Source organism: Dermochelys coriacea, chromosome 8, assembly GCF_009764565.3.
Source record: "Dermochelys coriacea isolate rDerCor1 chromosome 8, rDerCor1.pri.v4, whole genome shotgun sequence".
Taxonomy (NCBI): domain Eukaryota; kingdom Metazoa; phylum Chordata; order Testudines; family Dermochelyidae; genus Dermochelys; species Dermochelys coriacea.
The window spans coordinates 31,222,626-31,238,385 of NC_050075.1; the positions used below are offsets into that span (position 1 = coordinate 31,222,626).

Consider the following 15,760-nt stretch of genomic DNA (forward strand, 5'->3'; position numbering starts at 1 on the left):
TGAACCATTTGCCATGCTTTCTGTACATCAAAATATCCTTTTTTTTTGCTTTCTACTTTTCCATTCCTTTTCTTTTTTCTTTTTCTTTTTTGTCCCCTTCCTTTGAACAGAAAAGCAAGGCAGCTAAACATTCTCATTGAATAGTGCCACAAAAGCAGGCTGACATGAATGGCTATATCAAAAAACAAGTTATTTTTCTGGTTTATCCTTTTTCAGCCTGTACCGGCTGGACAATTCTTTGTGTATTTGAAAAATAATTTAAGAAAACAAACACTTCTCTTTGTAGCTACTAAGAAAGTTGACAAAACAAACAAGCTGACCAGGCAGAATTGTTGTCACTGGAGATACTCAAGGCTAGGCTTGAAAATCATCTGTCAAGAATGAGTTGGGGACAACTGCAGTAATTTAGTCATGCTGTAGAGGTACATACTGGGTGGTTCCTTCCATCCCAGGTGTACAATCCATTGAAGTCAATGGCAGCTTTATCTGCATAAAAAGTCTATGATTATACCCAAAATGATTCTCTAAGTGCTTTTCTGAGAACTAATCTCAATCTGTTCTTTTCAACAGCAGTAGTGGTGCTACTCACAAAAGCAATGGGAATAATTATGACACAGTTTTACTACCATAGTCAACACAGTCACCAAATGATTCTAGAAAGATAGATTGAAGCCTGTCACTGATGCTGAAACAGAGGCAGCTGAGGAGCTTTGCAGTAATTCAGTTTCCAAAAATATGGTAACAGAATAAAAAGGAAGAACAAATGTTGCAGAATGGTCTGCATTTCACTTTACAATGCTGCACCCTTCTGGAATACTCAGATACATAATCATCAACAAGGCTTTTGTCAAATGAGGGCAGACTCTATTTTTGTTGTGTGTGTTGGGGAAGATATCTTCCTCCCCAGAGGTTCCAGAAAATTAGCAGAACTACTTCATGGAGGTTTCACCACTACATGCCCTGAGCTATCTCCACAGCCCTAGAAGGGTCTCTTTTGGCAGTAGGTCATCCAGCTACAACGTGCACCTCTCTTGTTCACTCCCTGCATCTTTCTGTAAAGACTTAGGCCCCAAATCATGAGCCCAGGTCCTGCCCATCTTCTTTTGCACTAGGGCCATGCTGTTCCTGCTGCCTGGGGGCCTTTTGCAAATGTGGAAGGAAGTGCAGGGCTTCCTTTGTAGTGTAACCAGTGATAAGGATTAAATACTGCTAATGTACATGGCCTGAGTTTAAAAATGTGCAATTATCTTATTTGTGTTTTGTTCTTGGTAATTATGAAAGCAAATTAGGTGTGCAGTTAAATATGTTTTGCAAGTGCTAATGCATGTAGCTTTTTTTTTAAAAAAAGAGATCCTTAATCTTCTTTTAAATGCACAAAGGATTGACTAATTAAATTAAAGCTAGAAACCATCTCTAACTATTGTTAGTTTCATAAAGAGTTCTGAAATGTATTCTCAGCAAATATGCTCCAAGTCTGAGCCAGTGGTTTAAACTTGGTGACATTCTGAACCCTGTAAAATGGTATATAAATGTCTCGCACATGTTAGTTTGACATTTTTAATAGTAAGGTGCCTGATCCTGCCACTGTTACTTATGTGTTGCAGTTGCAGACTTGTCCCATTGAAGTCTGAAATCTAATGCACAATTTGCTTTCCTAAATCAGATGAGTAATAGTTGCAAGACAGAGCCGGTGATTGGACTGATAACATATAAAGCATTAATGTGGATCATGGACTTTTACTTTCTGTATTGGTAATAACAGAAGGGAAAGCAATAATTACAAAACTTCTGCTGCCATTTCTTCAAACATGTTCTAGTTAATGATTTTAATGTGGTGTGTATATAGTATGTACATGGGTTGGAATTTGTAGCCAGAGAGAAAGAAGGTCCCAGCTAACCTGCAGAATGTTTACGGCCCAAGTAGTGCCCTTATTTCTGTTCTTAAAACACCACCCTACGTAGTGAGAGGGGCTTTCAGGGTCCGTGTTCTTTCATATGTCCTGTCAATTAGTGCCATCTGTAACCATGGTTTTTTTGTTTTTTTTGTCACATAGCATCTTGCCCTCTTTTAATCAAAATATGATGGATGGACAACATAGATAAGCCCTAACTGATCTGATGTTTTGTAAGTTCAGTGCTAATTAATGCCAAAATGTAAAGACATTTGCTTCTCTGGAGTGGCTCAAATCTATAAAACAGTAGAGAAAATATGATTTTTGCAAACATTTTTTTAAATATTTCAAAGGAAGATTTTCAGTAGCAAACAGTCACTTCTGACTTTTTGTTAAATTACTTAACAAAATAGTTTTTTTTAATATTAAAGTAAACCATACCCTTCACTGAGGGCTCTGGCTTTTTCCAGGTCTTGAATTACGTTCAAAAGGACTTTAATCTTCTCCTGGTTTGAGTGCAAAGATTCCTCTATGGACTGCAGCTTGCCTTGTAGGGCACATAGTTCACTATGTGCCAAGTGAATTTGATTAATGTCACTAATCTCTTTGTTGATTTCTGGTTTAATTTCATTTCCTTGAAGATCGGATTTTATGTGAAAGGCTTCTAAATAATTGCAATACTCTGGAACATATGACCATGTAGAAGTTTTATCCGTTTCAGTGTGACACAAGGGAATAGATTTTGACTCATCATTGCTGGTCAATGATGTTATTCCATGATTATCATTAGTCAGCACCATGCAATCAGAGTCTGTTTCAGGCTCTGTTGGCTGTTGATGATCTCTGAGAAAGCAGTGTGATGAACTCTGATTCGACAGAGGTGATAACGGAGTGATTTCATTAGTGCTAGTGTCTTTAGTGGATACAGGTAACTCCAAAACACTTTTTTCTTCACAAGAGTCATAATGTGGATTAATTTCATTGCAGTTCCTGGTATTGTTTAGGTAGGACGGAGATTTTCCTGATTTGGATGACAGTGTACAGTTTTCATTGGATTGGCTCATAGTAGTAGGAGAACGTACTGAATCGTTTAAATCCATGGACATGTCTGCAGCATAAATGGAAGTGCTATTGTCCTGTGGAGAAGTCAGATGTATGTATTCAGGCACCTGTGTATAAACAGTTGCCTTTTCCAGTATTGTGGAAGTATCTGACGCTGAGTGGATAGGCCCATTGCTTCGTGCTTTACACTCTCTTTGAAATAACTGATTGGATGTCTTGGCTCTTCTAGATCCATCTTCCAAATGTTTAGTTATTCTTAAGTAAGAGAGGTTCAAAGACATGTCTTGCTCAGAAAGATTGCCGTTGACTTGGTCAGAGCATTCCAGCTCAGTTGGCATTTCCATTAAAGACTTACTTGTTGTCAGTTTTTTCTTTTTAAAAACTGGAAAATGCTTCCTGAGGCTGGGAGAAGTTTGAATAGCAATATTCCGATGCCCCTTCTGAGCCTTTGGGAAAGAGAGAGAATAGTTTGGCAGGTTATGGTGCCTAGATATTTGTGCCTTTCCAATCATGAGTGTTGTGTCTTTGGCAGGTTTAGCGTCCATTTCAGTGACACCAATTGGCTTCTTGTTTGTACTATCATCTTTGAATCGGACTTGCTGGGATTTGCTCCTGCGATGGTGTGGCTGCCTCATAAAATCAACTGAATCCAGGCTATTCCGTTTGAGTAATACAGGGCGCATTTTCTTGTTTTGCTGGGCCATTGAATCGCAGTTTGAGGCCTGCAAGTAATAAGTTTCTCTGCGACCCATTTCATTAGGCCATTCGAACAGCACCTGGTGGTTATGCCCCAGATGCAAATGAAGATTTTAACTATTGATTAAGAAACTAATTCTTTTCATTCTGTTGGTTTTTATTTATATTTCTAGGTAATCTATTCTGTTTTGAGAGATTCTTTCAATTTCTCCCCATATTTACCAATATTATTTTGTTACAGAGAAAATTATTAGTTAGACCAATCACCAAGATAAACTAAATAATTTAAAAGCGGCAAAGAATCCTGTAGCACTTTATAGACTAACAGACATATTGAAGCATAAGCTTTCATGAGTGAATACCCACTTCGCCAGATGCATGTATTGGAAATTTTCAGAGGCAGGTATAAATATGCAAGCAAGAATCAGGCTAGGGATAATGAGGTTAGTTCAATCAGGGAGGATAAGGCCCTCTTCTAGCCTCTTCTAACCCTAAAGTCCCTCTTCTAGTCCCAAATAATTTAAATATCCAATCAAAGGAGAGCATTAATGGAGAAAGAATTTGGAATTCTTAACGTTTATATTCTGAAACTAATCTTGGTTTCTCTTACAATAAAAGTATAAATTACAGTAGTCAAGGTATGTTAACTGTTAACTACTGTAAAGATAAATTAGTCAACCACCTTTTCTAATGCCTACTTAGGTAACAGTTAACCTCCGCAAGAGATTCAAGTTTTGAACTGTGGACCACTTAAATATTTCTTATTTTCATAGAATGTAAATAACATGCATAATAACTGTTTTGGGCAATTGCTATCTTGATGCATAGCTTTGCTGTAGGAATATACCCATTAATATCAAACAGAAATTCTTCCTGCAGTGCTGCTGTTTTTTCTTCTTGTCCCATCTTTTTACTTTAGCAGCTGAAACTAATCTTCTCAAATAGCCAAACAAAGCCAGTGGCTTGTGACCAAGCAAATATATAGCATCAAACAGGATTCAGTAATTGATGTATAGTCCTTGCTCTAATTCATGCAAGTACAAGACTGAGCATGTCTGAGGGACTGTATCATTCAGATGAGATCTGTAAACACTTTGGCCCCAGGAGAGTGGTCCAGACCAGATAGTCAGCATTTGCAGAATAGCAGACAAGTGTTTTCTGAAAATAAAAAGACAATAGTTGCAATTGAACACTGTTGAATACCATTGAAAAGTCTGTTGAATACTATTATTTCTTCCTGCTGTCTCTAAATATTTTTCATCTGCAGTACTCATGTGAACTTTGTAGTGGGATGTCTTAAATGAGAAACTGAAAGATGATATTTCAACATTGTGAAGCACATAAAGATTTATCTACCGTGAAATATTGGAACACAACCAAATATATTTTCAGAATATATATTCAATAAAACAGTTTTATTTCCTTTGGCAGTGTGATCAGGATTGCACATTTATGTTAGTTATGGATCTGAACCTAAAATTGCAGATATGGATCTTCAAAGACTTTGGAGAAATCTAGTTCCATATCTGAAATTGGCTGCTTGAGCTCATTATGTTAGCAGTGGCCAGAAAGTTGGAAAATGCACATGAAAGTTCTTCAACTTAGAGCAAATCAAATTTAGGGTTCAAATCTAATTCTGAATCTCTATTTTGCAACTCAGGTGCATCTAAAATATAGTTGTGCGAATATGTATATAGCCTGGGATCCACCAGAGAGCGTGATAGTGGATCAAGTTAAATGTTGCAAGTGAAGCCTTTTGTAGGCTTGTGAAATTTATCTCCTGTGAAGTATAAAATGATTGATATTTATGAATAAAGTCTCTCTTGCAAGAAATGTGCCTACATCTGTCTGTTCTATTAAGCTACATTTTATCACTTCTCTTTCCAATCTTATAAAATACCTAAAAACACTTTGGTTATACGGTAAGCCTTACCTTGCTGAAAAATTGTTAGGACAATAGTGTAATCATAAGTAGAAAACAATGTATCTGTTATAAATAGAGATATCAGTTTAGTATGTACAAAAGTGTTATAACCTTGAGAAAAACCCTTTTTCTGCAGCCATGAAATAAATTACCAGCTATAATCAAAAATGTTTACTTCATACCATTAACCCTTTCTTAACTACACTTTGTCCACTGATCTACGGTATCTACCTGAAATCCACAACATTCAAGCTTGGCAGAAAATTTACCACACCTACTATAATAGTAGTGACAATAATTTATCACAAAAGTAACATTTTCCTTTTCTTTCCCCCACAGTGTTCAGATTCAGATGAAACAAGTAATGAACGTTACAAAACTGAAGTCCAGACTTGGTTTTTGTCAGTTCTAGACCAATGACCATTTTTTAAAATTTGCTTTCACTCAAGCTGCCAGGGCTGAAATTGTATGTTGTGATATGCCAGGTTCATGTCAAGAACATCATACTTTACTTTGGCAGCATGTGTACATGCATACTGTACACTCTCTTTATTTACCCACATACTGAGCAGATTTCAAACATCAGAAAGGCTGAAGTGAGATAATTGTATTGTACCTCCTGCTCTTAGATAATAGTTTCTTTCCTCATCTCTCCACATCAGGACACAAATCTCAGGAATCCATTTTCTTTGCAGCTTGTTCATGATAAAGCTACTGGAAAAAACAGTTCTGGACACGTTAAGGGAGAACTGTTCTGAAACTTTATTTTGGAATTTACTGTCTTAAACCACATTGGGATAGTACTTTCTGTTCAAATTGTCAAAATACCCATGTTTGTTGTAGAAAAGCCATTTGAAAACAATTAAAATAGAATGCTACTGTTAATGTTTTGGTAAAGGAAATTTAAACTCTGTTAAAATGGATTACATTTTAAAACTTCACCTTTATAAGCACTTACTAGGCTAAACTTATTTGAATGTGAGCCATGATTTCTTGGTTCTGTTAGCAAGCCAGTAGAAGATCTAATAAATTATTCCTCAGGATCTCTCAAGGGCTAATTTTTAAAAGGGCTGGAGCTCAGTCTCCCTTTTGTGGACACAGTCTTCACTCTCAAACTGAGGGCAAAGATCAGAATACTTTAGCTATCTGATTTATGCCTGTAATCAGGTGGTTTGACAAGAAAATGTCTGGAATCCAGGAACAAATTCTGCCACTGTGAATTATACTTAAGATGGAGAGCTCTCCATCTTCACCCTTCATATCTGTGTCTGAGCTTCCCCATCTGTAGAATGGGGATAATATTTATATAGAATTGTGAGGTCAAATGTTTGTAAAATAAGAAAAGAACATAAGACCGGCCAGATGGGGTCAGACCAATCGTCCATTTAGCCCAGCAACCTGTCTTCCAAGAGTGGCCAGTGCCAGATGCTTCAGAGGGAGTGAACAGAACAGGGCAATTTATCTAGTGATATATCCCCTGTCACCTAGTCCCAGCTTTCAGCAGTCAAATATTTAGGGACACCCAGAGCATGTGGCTGTGTCCCTGATTATTGGCTAATAGCCATTGATGGACCGATTCTCCATTAACTTATCTAATTCTTTTTTGAACTCAGTTTACTCCTGGAGGAATTCTGCGCTACTACATGCAAAATTAATGAGCCTTGCATATTTTTAATTTTTTGTGCAGAAAAAAGCTTCTGCTGAAAAGTTGCTGCAGTTCTGCCTTTTGCTCACCCAGAGGGTGCTGTGGCGATAGAACACAACAGCTGCTGCCAGCCAGCTAGGGAAGAGAAAGAGCCTGGCTTCTTCACAGCACCTGTAGGACCAAGTCGGGAGACAGATAGTGTGAGGGTGTTGGGAGGTCACAGACCCAGGCTCATAAGGGCTAGTAAGGGAGGACAGACTGGAGCAGGGGCTGAATGGGAGTGGAGGTACAGGCCCACAGGGGGAGGGAGGTGCAGGGCCACATAGGGATGGGGGTGTGGCTGAGTGGGGGCATAGAGACACATGGGGATTGGGAGGGGGTGAAGGGCAACATAGGGACGGGATGGCTGAGTGAGAGCACAAAGACATGGGGATGAAGGAGGGGATGCAGGGCCACATGGGGATGGGGAGAGTGGGTGTCTGAGTGGAGGTGGAGGAACACGTGTGCCCGACTGAATGGGAGAGGCTAGGGATCAGCCAGGGTCTGCATGGGGGAAGCTCCCTAATAGTCCCTCCCCACCCTGCAAAAAATCCTGTTCCGTACTTTTCCCACCCATACCCAACAACCTTCATTTCACACCCAGGCTCCTTCCCAGCAATTATTTTCCTCTTCCTCAGCTCCTCCATTACCCCGGACTCTCCCCCAGCTTTTGCCCTGCTTCTGGGGGTGTGTGGAAAATACGGTTCTGTAGTTTAAATGAATTATTACTCAGAGTTCTGTATTATTATTCCTAGTAAGGAATCTATTTGTCAAAAAACATTTTCTGAATCTGTTTTGTCTGTATTGATACAGACATACTTGCTGACAGGTATTTTGAAATAAATAATGAAAAATAATTGAAACTGGTGTGATTATATTGTGTTGTTTTGACAAATTAAATGTGCAGAATTTTGCAGAATTTGAAAATATTGTGAGCAGAATTTTTAATTTTTTGTTGCAGAATTTTTATTTTTTTGGCACAGAATTCCCCTAGGAGTGCCTGTTATATGGTTGTTTTCAGAAGATGTTGTGAAGACCAGGTTCCTCAGGCTGACTCTGCATTGTATTTGTTTCTGTTGGTTTTAAACCTGCTGCCTATTAATTTTATTGGGTGACCCCTGGTTCAAATTCTTTGAGATCAGTAGAGAAAACTACTATAGAAAGGAAGGATATTCTTAGTCAGTTGCTGTTTTAAAATGGTGTTCTTTCTATTTGAGCTACGTGTGTGTTCATCTTGTATATAGAATGTATGTAGAATAATATCCAAGATTACAGAAATAGAATACGATACATTTGCTGGTTTTATGACACTATATGACAGAAGATAATGTATGATCTGATATCAAAAGGGAGGTGTGGCAACCTTACTCCAGTTATCTTGCTGCTGTAGAGATTGTCTCAACCTTAGCTATTTTAACGTTATATTTAACAGCTATTATGATGTACTTGCATAAATATAATGGCTTCTTGACATCTGGGTGAGTTCTCACTCTCAAAAGTAAACTTGTATAGAGAACATGTGTATGAATACTCAGGTCATGTGGTGGTGATGTCATGTGATAAAATAAATTTATCACACACCTTTGGTCACATCTTTATCCCCACCCTCTCTCTCCTGAATTTTCCAATCTTTATGTGGCTTTTGATAGCTACCCCCACCCCCCAAAAATAACCTTCCAGAGAAATATTTCCTTCTTGCTCCTAAATGTGAATCCCTACCAAAAAACCCCAACCAAATGAAGAAAAATACATTAGCCCAAGGCCTGAGATGTGCAGTATACAATTCTGAACAGTGACCAGTTTAAAATCCAAAACAACCTAAACTTTAAACTGAGCTTAAAATTTTTATTCTGTTAAAATATGGCATATGCAGACTACATGATGGTGCGCTGTGATACAGTCTGCAAAAGCCAGAAGTAATCTATTACTTCAGGGTAAGGAATAAAGACTTACTCAATGTAAACTATAGAACCTAGGGCTAGCCAGCCTTACTCACGTGAAAAATTAAATGAGATATTTAATGATCCTAAATGTTAAAGGGCTTCTTCTTATGTTTCATGTGAGATGAGACCTTTAGCTGTGTCTCCTAAGAACATGATGGAGGTAGTGCTAACTTGGGTTGGAGTTCCATCTGCTGACTCATTAGCATGACTTCCTGTGTCACCTAAGTACCGCCCATGCTTAATGTTTAGCTTATGAGAACTGATGAGAGTGTGCAATAAGGTGTGTCACAGGATGCAAGGGGCACTATTTGGTCCTTGGTAATCAAAAGGTTAACCTGAGTGCAACTTGTCTCTCCTAGGAGAGAGGCTGTAACAGTAGCTGCTCAAGAGATGGGGGAAGGAATACATTTGGGAAAATCATTCCCCCCATAGCTCACAAAGGTAGGTTTAACCTCTGAGGGAAAAATACCTTGCTGACTGTCCTTTTTATTCCTGCTGACTCTCTCCACCAATTTAATATATTTCCCGGCTATTGGGTGCTGTCGTATGATAGATACAGGAAAGCCTGCTGCCTGATGTGCCCGGTAGTGCAGAGATGTACACTCTGATGTTAACTTTTGCTAATGTAATTTTAGCTGTTATAGATCATTACAAAAATGAAAACATATTTTTAGGAAGAGTTTTATATAACATTACTTCATTGCAGGGGAAAAAAAGACTCTGTTCCATAGAGCCAATATCAGAGGGGGAAAAATGTTGCATCAGTTCTAAAGTTCTTTCTGTTATGGTAGCAGCTAGAAGCTTACATCATAGCCCCTTTGTGCACTATAGCCACACTCTCTCACCAAGCATACACACACTCTTGTGTACATGTATGTACACATGTATACACATGCTGTTTACACACATGCACCAAATCTCTGCTGCAATAAAGGTAAAGCTATAATGTCCAGCTTTGAAATCTCCCATCTTCCACCATTTAATGATTTTATTTATTTCAGTTCTTGTGCATAAATAATCTTTAGTTGCACATACATGCCAAATCTTGCAGTAGTATTATTCACTTCCCGTACCCAGCTGCTACGCTTGCAGGCAGTTGGGCTAGTTTAAAGTTATTCTTTTACAAAGAAATTGAAATGGGAGCAGTAAAGGTAGAGCTTTTTAAGTTGTCAGCACAGCACAGCACTTGTGCTAGAGGAGAAAGCTGTGTCAGATGGCAGTTATTCATACTGATTAGTGCCTGAATCTATGAGAAGCCACATGACATGGGCACTGTTTAATCTAGCTCTGAATGATCTACTGCAGGGGTGGCCAACCTGTGGCTCCAGAGCCACATGCAGCTCTTCAGAAGTTAATATGCAGCTCCTTGCATAGGCAGCGACTCTGGGGCTGGAGCTACAGGTGCCAACTTTCCAGTGTGCCGGGGGGTGCTCACTGCTCAACCTCTGGCTCTGCCACAGGCCCTGACCCCACTCCACCCCTTCCCGCACCCTCCCCTGAGCCTGCTATGCCCTCGCTCATCTCCCTCCCCCTCCAAGCTTCCTGCACACCCCGAAACAGCTGATCGGGAGGTGCGGGGATGGAGGGGGAGGCGCTGATTGGTGGGGCTGCTGGTGGGTGGGGGGGCGGGGGAGCTGATGTATGTGGGGGGGGCTGCTGAAGTATTACTAAAAAAAAAAAGTAGTACTTGTGGCACCTTACAGACCAACACATTTCTTTGAGCATAAGCTTTCGTGAGCTACAGCTTACTTAATCGAATGTTAGTCTCTAAGGTGCCACAAGTACTCCTTTTCTTTTTGTAGATACAGACTAACACGGCTGCTACTCTGAAACCTGAAGTATTACTGTGGCTCTTTGACAATATACATTGGTAAATTCTGGCTCTTTCTCAGGCTCAGGTTGGCCACCCCGGATCTACTGCCTTTGTAATATTTGGGCTTTGTTACATTGTTTATAATAATCAGAGTTATGAAGGCAATGAAAGCTTTGCTTATGTAAAGATCACAGATTTGGGTCCTAACCTGTAGTAGAAAACCATTTATTTTAAAAATCTTTTCCTCAGTGTTTTATCTTTTCTGTACTGTCTTTCCTTTTCTCCCACCTCCAGAATGGATGGAGTTGCCATCTATTATATACAGGAATGGTGTGGTGATAAAGCTGTGACAATGTCATACATTCCTTATTCTGGTTTTATATACAGAGGGGCTCAACACACAAATGAGATCCTTTTCTGGATTTTGACTTCCCTACATTTGGGAGATGTTTGAATCTAAATCTAAAAAACTAGTTTAACACTGCCAGAAGTGGTCCATCAAAACATGTTCTGGACAAGCATGGTCCAAACCGAAGTGTATAATATCTCCTCTTCTTCCCAGTAATAAAGCAATATTTTGATGGTTTTGCACTATAGATCATGTGTTGAATGGAACATAAATCATTCTGATTGGCTATTATATAGAAATGTGCTATTTGTACCAAATTAAACCAGATCATGCATAACAAAATCCATACAGCCACTTTTAAATTTTAATCTTTTAATAACAATAATGGCTTTGGTGTAAGGCATTTTCTGGGGATTAATGACTGCCAAAGGTTTAATGACCTTCTAACTTGCCTCAGGCCATCAGCTCTCCTCTTCTCCCTCATTTCCTGGCCAGCCATTCATTAATCCTCAGGAAATGCCTTGTGCTTCAATGGTAATTACTTAATTAACACAGTGGCTCTGTTCCAGTGTCTTCATGCAGTAGCCACTGAAGCAAATGGCCAGTTTGATGGCTAATGGTTATTGTTAATCTCTGTATTAATAAACGCTGTTTATTTCAGGCTCTCCTTGTCATTGAATATAGAAATCTCATTTCCATATTTTATTTTTAATCAGTGTATTTTGCAATTGTTCATGTTCATAACCTACATTCTATCTTGTTGGAGTGCTGGAGCAAGTTAAATGCTCAGTAATTACAAGAATTTCCTATTTGCTATGTGCAGAGATTTGTCTTGTGTTTGATTCCATTTTAAAGGAACGTGTACTGGTTATTGGATGCAGTTATAGGGAATAGGAGTCCTTTTTCTTTCTATACTTATCAGTATTGAACTTTGTGTCCTGTATATTTATGTGAAACTGAGTGTGTAGGTGGTGCAGTTTATTTTTGTTTAATTCACCAATGCACATAGTTTTTGTGTATCTAAGATCACATTTTATAATGCATGTTGTCATGACTACAGGGCTTGCTGTATCTCTGATCCTTCCTCTGGTCTCTCTGAGGTCTTTCTGAGGGTGGAATCACAAGATTCACCCATTCTTAGACTGGGTCACAGCCAATGTTCCCTCTAATTTTTGACAGGCTGTGTGCGCAAAAAAATTCTTCCTTGCAAATTTTTGACAGGCTGTGTGCGCAAAAAAATTCTTCTGTGCAAATTTTTGTGCGCGCAGTGTTTCGCCTCTGCGTGGGGTTTAGGATCTGTGTGCACGCGCACAGCTTAGAGGGAACAGTGGTCACGGATTTGGCCCTGGAAGTTCTTGGCTTGGAGAGTCTGTGATGAACAGTATATACAGTGATCAGACAGCCTCCTCCAAGCAAAACATGGTTTTAATACCACAGGAGGAGCAGAGCAGAACATGAGAGAGGGGAAAAATTAAAAAAAAAAAAGGATTTTTAAAACCACAATAGACCTACATTATATGCCTCTTATTTTGAGACTTGCCAGGCCCTGGCATAGACCCTAGACAGGTCCCTCTTTACTCCAGAGCAGAAGTTCCCAAACTGTGGTATGTGAGCTTCTTGGAAGTGGTTTATTCTGTCCCTTTAAGGGCAGTGGGGCCTGAGACCAGTGAACTTCTGTTCAAGGACATAGTCCTTTAAGGCAGTGGTTCTCAACCTTTCCAGACTCCAGTACCCCTAATGCCCTGCTTGCCACTCTCTAATGCCAGCCCAGCACTTGCAAGCCCATTAAACCTGTCCCGTAATCCCCAGATTGGGAAGCATTGATCTAAATGAGTTGACATAAAAGTAAATGGCTCTAGCACCGGTCCCTGAAGTGGTGGTGGATGAGAAGCAATCTGAAGCCATTGTTCTTTTTGCCTGCCTCTGGATACCTCCCCCACGTTGTCTATTATCTTGTAATGGACAAACTTCTGTTGATGAGAGAGAGACAAGCTTTTGAGTTTACACAGAGCTGTTCTTCTAAGGTCTGGGAAAGAGAGTCAGAGCTAAGTACAAGACCGAACAGATAGTTTAGCACAAGTAGTTAGCGCACATTCTAAGGGACAACTCAAGGTGAACTGACTGTAGGAAGATAGTTGATTTACCCCAGAGACAACGTGGGTGAGGTAATATCTTTTATTGGACCAGCTTCTGTTGATGAAAGAGACAAACTTTTGATCTTACACAGAGCTCTTTGGTAGTTCTGTGTAAGCTCAAAACTTGCCTCTTTGTTGGTGAAGGTTGCTCACCCACCTTATCTCTCTAGTATCCTGGGGCCAACATGACTACAACAATGGAAGATATTAATTTACTCCATACAGACACTCAGTAACCACATAATTAATCAATAATTAAAATAAATTGGCAAAGTGTTTCCTTTTCTTTGTATAATGTGATGTTTTGTGATGTTATAGTAAATATTAATCTAAGTAATATGCACAGGTGCTGACTTTCCAATGTGCTGGGGGGGAGGAGGTGCTCAACCCTAGCTCTGCTCTAAGCCCTGCCCCCACTCCACCCCTTCCTCGAAGACCCCACCTTGCCCCGCTTCTTCCTGCTCCCTCCCCCGAATGCACCACATCCCGCTCTTCCCCCCCCCCCAGCCTTCTGCATGCCTCAAAACAATTGATTGTGGTGGGTGGGAGGCACAGGGAGGGAGGGGGAGGGGGAGGCGCTGGCGCTGATCGCTGGGGCCTGCCTCCGGGCAGGAGGCACTGGTGGGAGGGGGAGGTTCTGGTAGAGGAGCTGCCAGTGGGTGCTCAGAATCCACTGATTTTCCCTGTGGGTGCTCCAGCCCCAGAGCACCCATGGAGTCGGTGACTATGCTAATATGTCCTTTGGTTACTGTGTGGAAACACCAAAACTTAGAATTGTTACTATAGTACATATTCAATGATTCCAAGTGCGGCTCTTGATTAAAGTTGCAAGTTCCTTTGGTTTGAGAGGTATTATGCATAGGTAACTTTGAGTGATTTTGGCCTCTAGACACTCTTTGATACACAAATGTAATTTCTAGTTGTGTTAATATCAGTGACGTTCAAAGCAGAGGGGAGAAAATACCTATCTATACATAATTAAAAAAAGAATTGTAGAAAGCAGAGCATATTTATTTAGACAATCATGTTGTAATACATAGTGTATATATTACATCCATTTAAATTATTATGAAAAAGGATATGATTTTAAATATATGGACTCAAAGATCATGATAGCTATTTGATGCACTTTTTTTTTGCATACCTTGCCTTCACTCAAGTTTTATGTACATGCCTGTTTTGATTACACTGAGGGCATTATACTTATAATTCTGATATTCTCAAGATTGGGTTGAGAATGTATGTTTGGCCATGTATTCATATTTCTGAAAGAGCAATAGATTTCTATATAAATCAAAACCTTGGTTTTGTTTATGCTCATTAAAATATATTCTTTTAAAATAGGTATTGTTGTCCTTACTATGCTACAACTTTAATTGGCCTCTGTAGATTTTCTCTATTCGTTCAGCATCACATGACCCTCTCAGCCAACAATACTGGTCGCGCTAATAGTGGCAGTTATCAAAGATAAATAAAAGCAGATGTTTTGCACTGTTTTTGTAATTCCTTCCCTCTCCATCCTTTGTTTGCTTAGTATATTACTGGGCCTTCCTCTTGGTGCAATTGAGAATCCTTTTTTATTTACTGTTAGTATGAAATGTATTTTTGAATAAGAAAGAGTTACTGCTACTTTTCTCAACAGTGTCATATGAGCCAGGAAGTGTGGCCCAAATATGGCAATAAATATAGAAAAAGTTTTATTGCCTTACATAATCCTGCTCCCCCACTTGCCACAGCAAGAATAAAGAAATTAATTAAATACATTGCTCCGTTTCTAAATAGAGTATTGTGTGCCAAGGCTAATAGGGTCATCATGTCTTGGGATAGTTTTGTATTTTTTTGATGTCACAAACTATAGCTAGTTGGACAATGATGTAAAAGTATGTTAGCTAACTTGGCTCTTGAGTTAACTGAACAAGATAAAATGGTATCATAAAGCATGGTAGATACCTATCAATCCTTAAATATTGATGTAGATATTAGCAATTGCTTAAAATGCTATTCTACGCCAGTCATTTACCCGTGTTTCACTGAATTTGTACGGTAGTGAAGTGCAGCCTCTTAAGTGGCATGTTATTCCTAGTTTAGAATTTATCAAAATACTCCTATCCCTTTACTGAATTATCATTTCAGAGAAGCACTGCCCATTGACTACACACTGACTATTGATCAATCCCCTATGTAAATGGGGGATAGTGATACTTACTGCGTAACTTTGTAAAGCACTTTGAAATCTATGGATGAAAAGTGCTATATAGAAGC

The 15,760-nt window shown here is 39.3% G+C and overlaps 2 protein-coding genes across 4 annotated transcripts in view; one reads left to right on the plus strand and one right to left on the minus strand.

The window, feature by feature from the left end:
* DOCK2 (dedicator of cytokinesis 2) overlaps nucleotides 1–15,760 on the plus strand; it is a 493,769-nt gene that overhangs the window by 270,366 nt on the left and 207,643 nt on the right. The gene's annotated exons all lie outside the window — the stretch shown is intronic.
* Nucleotides 1–15,760, minus strand: part of INSYN2B (inhibitory synaptic factor family member 2B) — a 116,567-nt gene that overhangs the window by 29,830 nt on the left and 70,977 nt on the right. Inside the window, exon 2 of the mRNA XM_038413733.2 lies at nucleotides 2,334–4,808. Within this exon, the coding sequence (XP_038269661.1) occupies nucleotides 2,334–3,706 (1,373 nt within the window). The 5' untranslated portion in view covers nucleotides 3,707–4,808. The remainder of the gene's footprint in view (nucleotides 1–2,333; nucleotides 4,809–15,760) is intronic.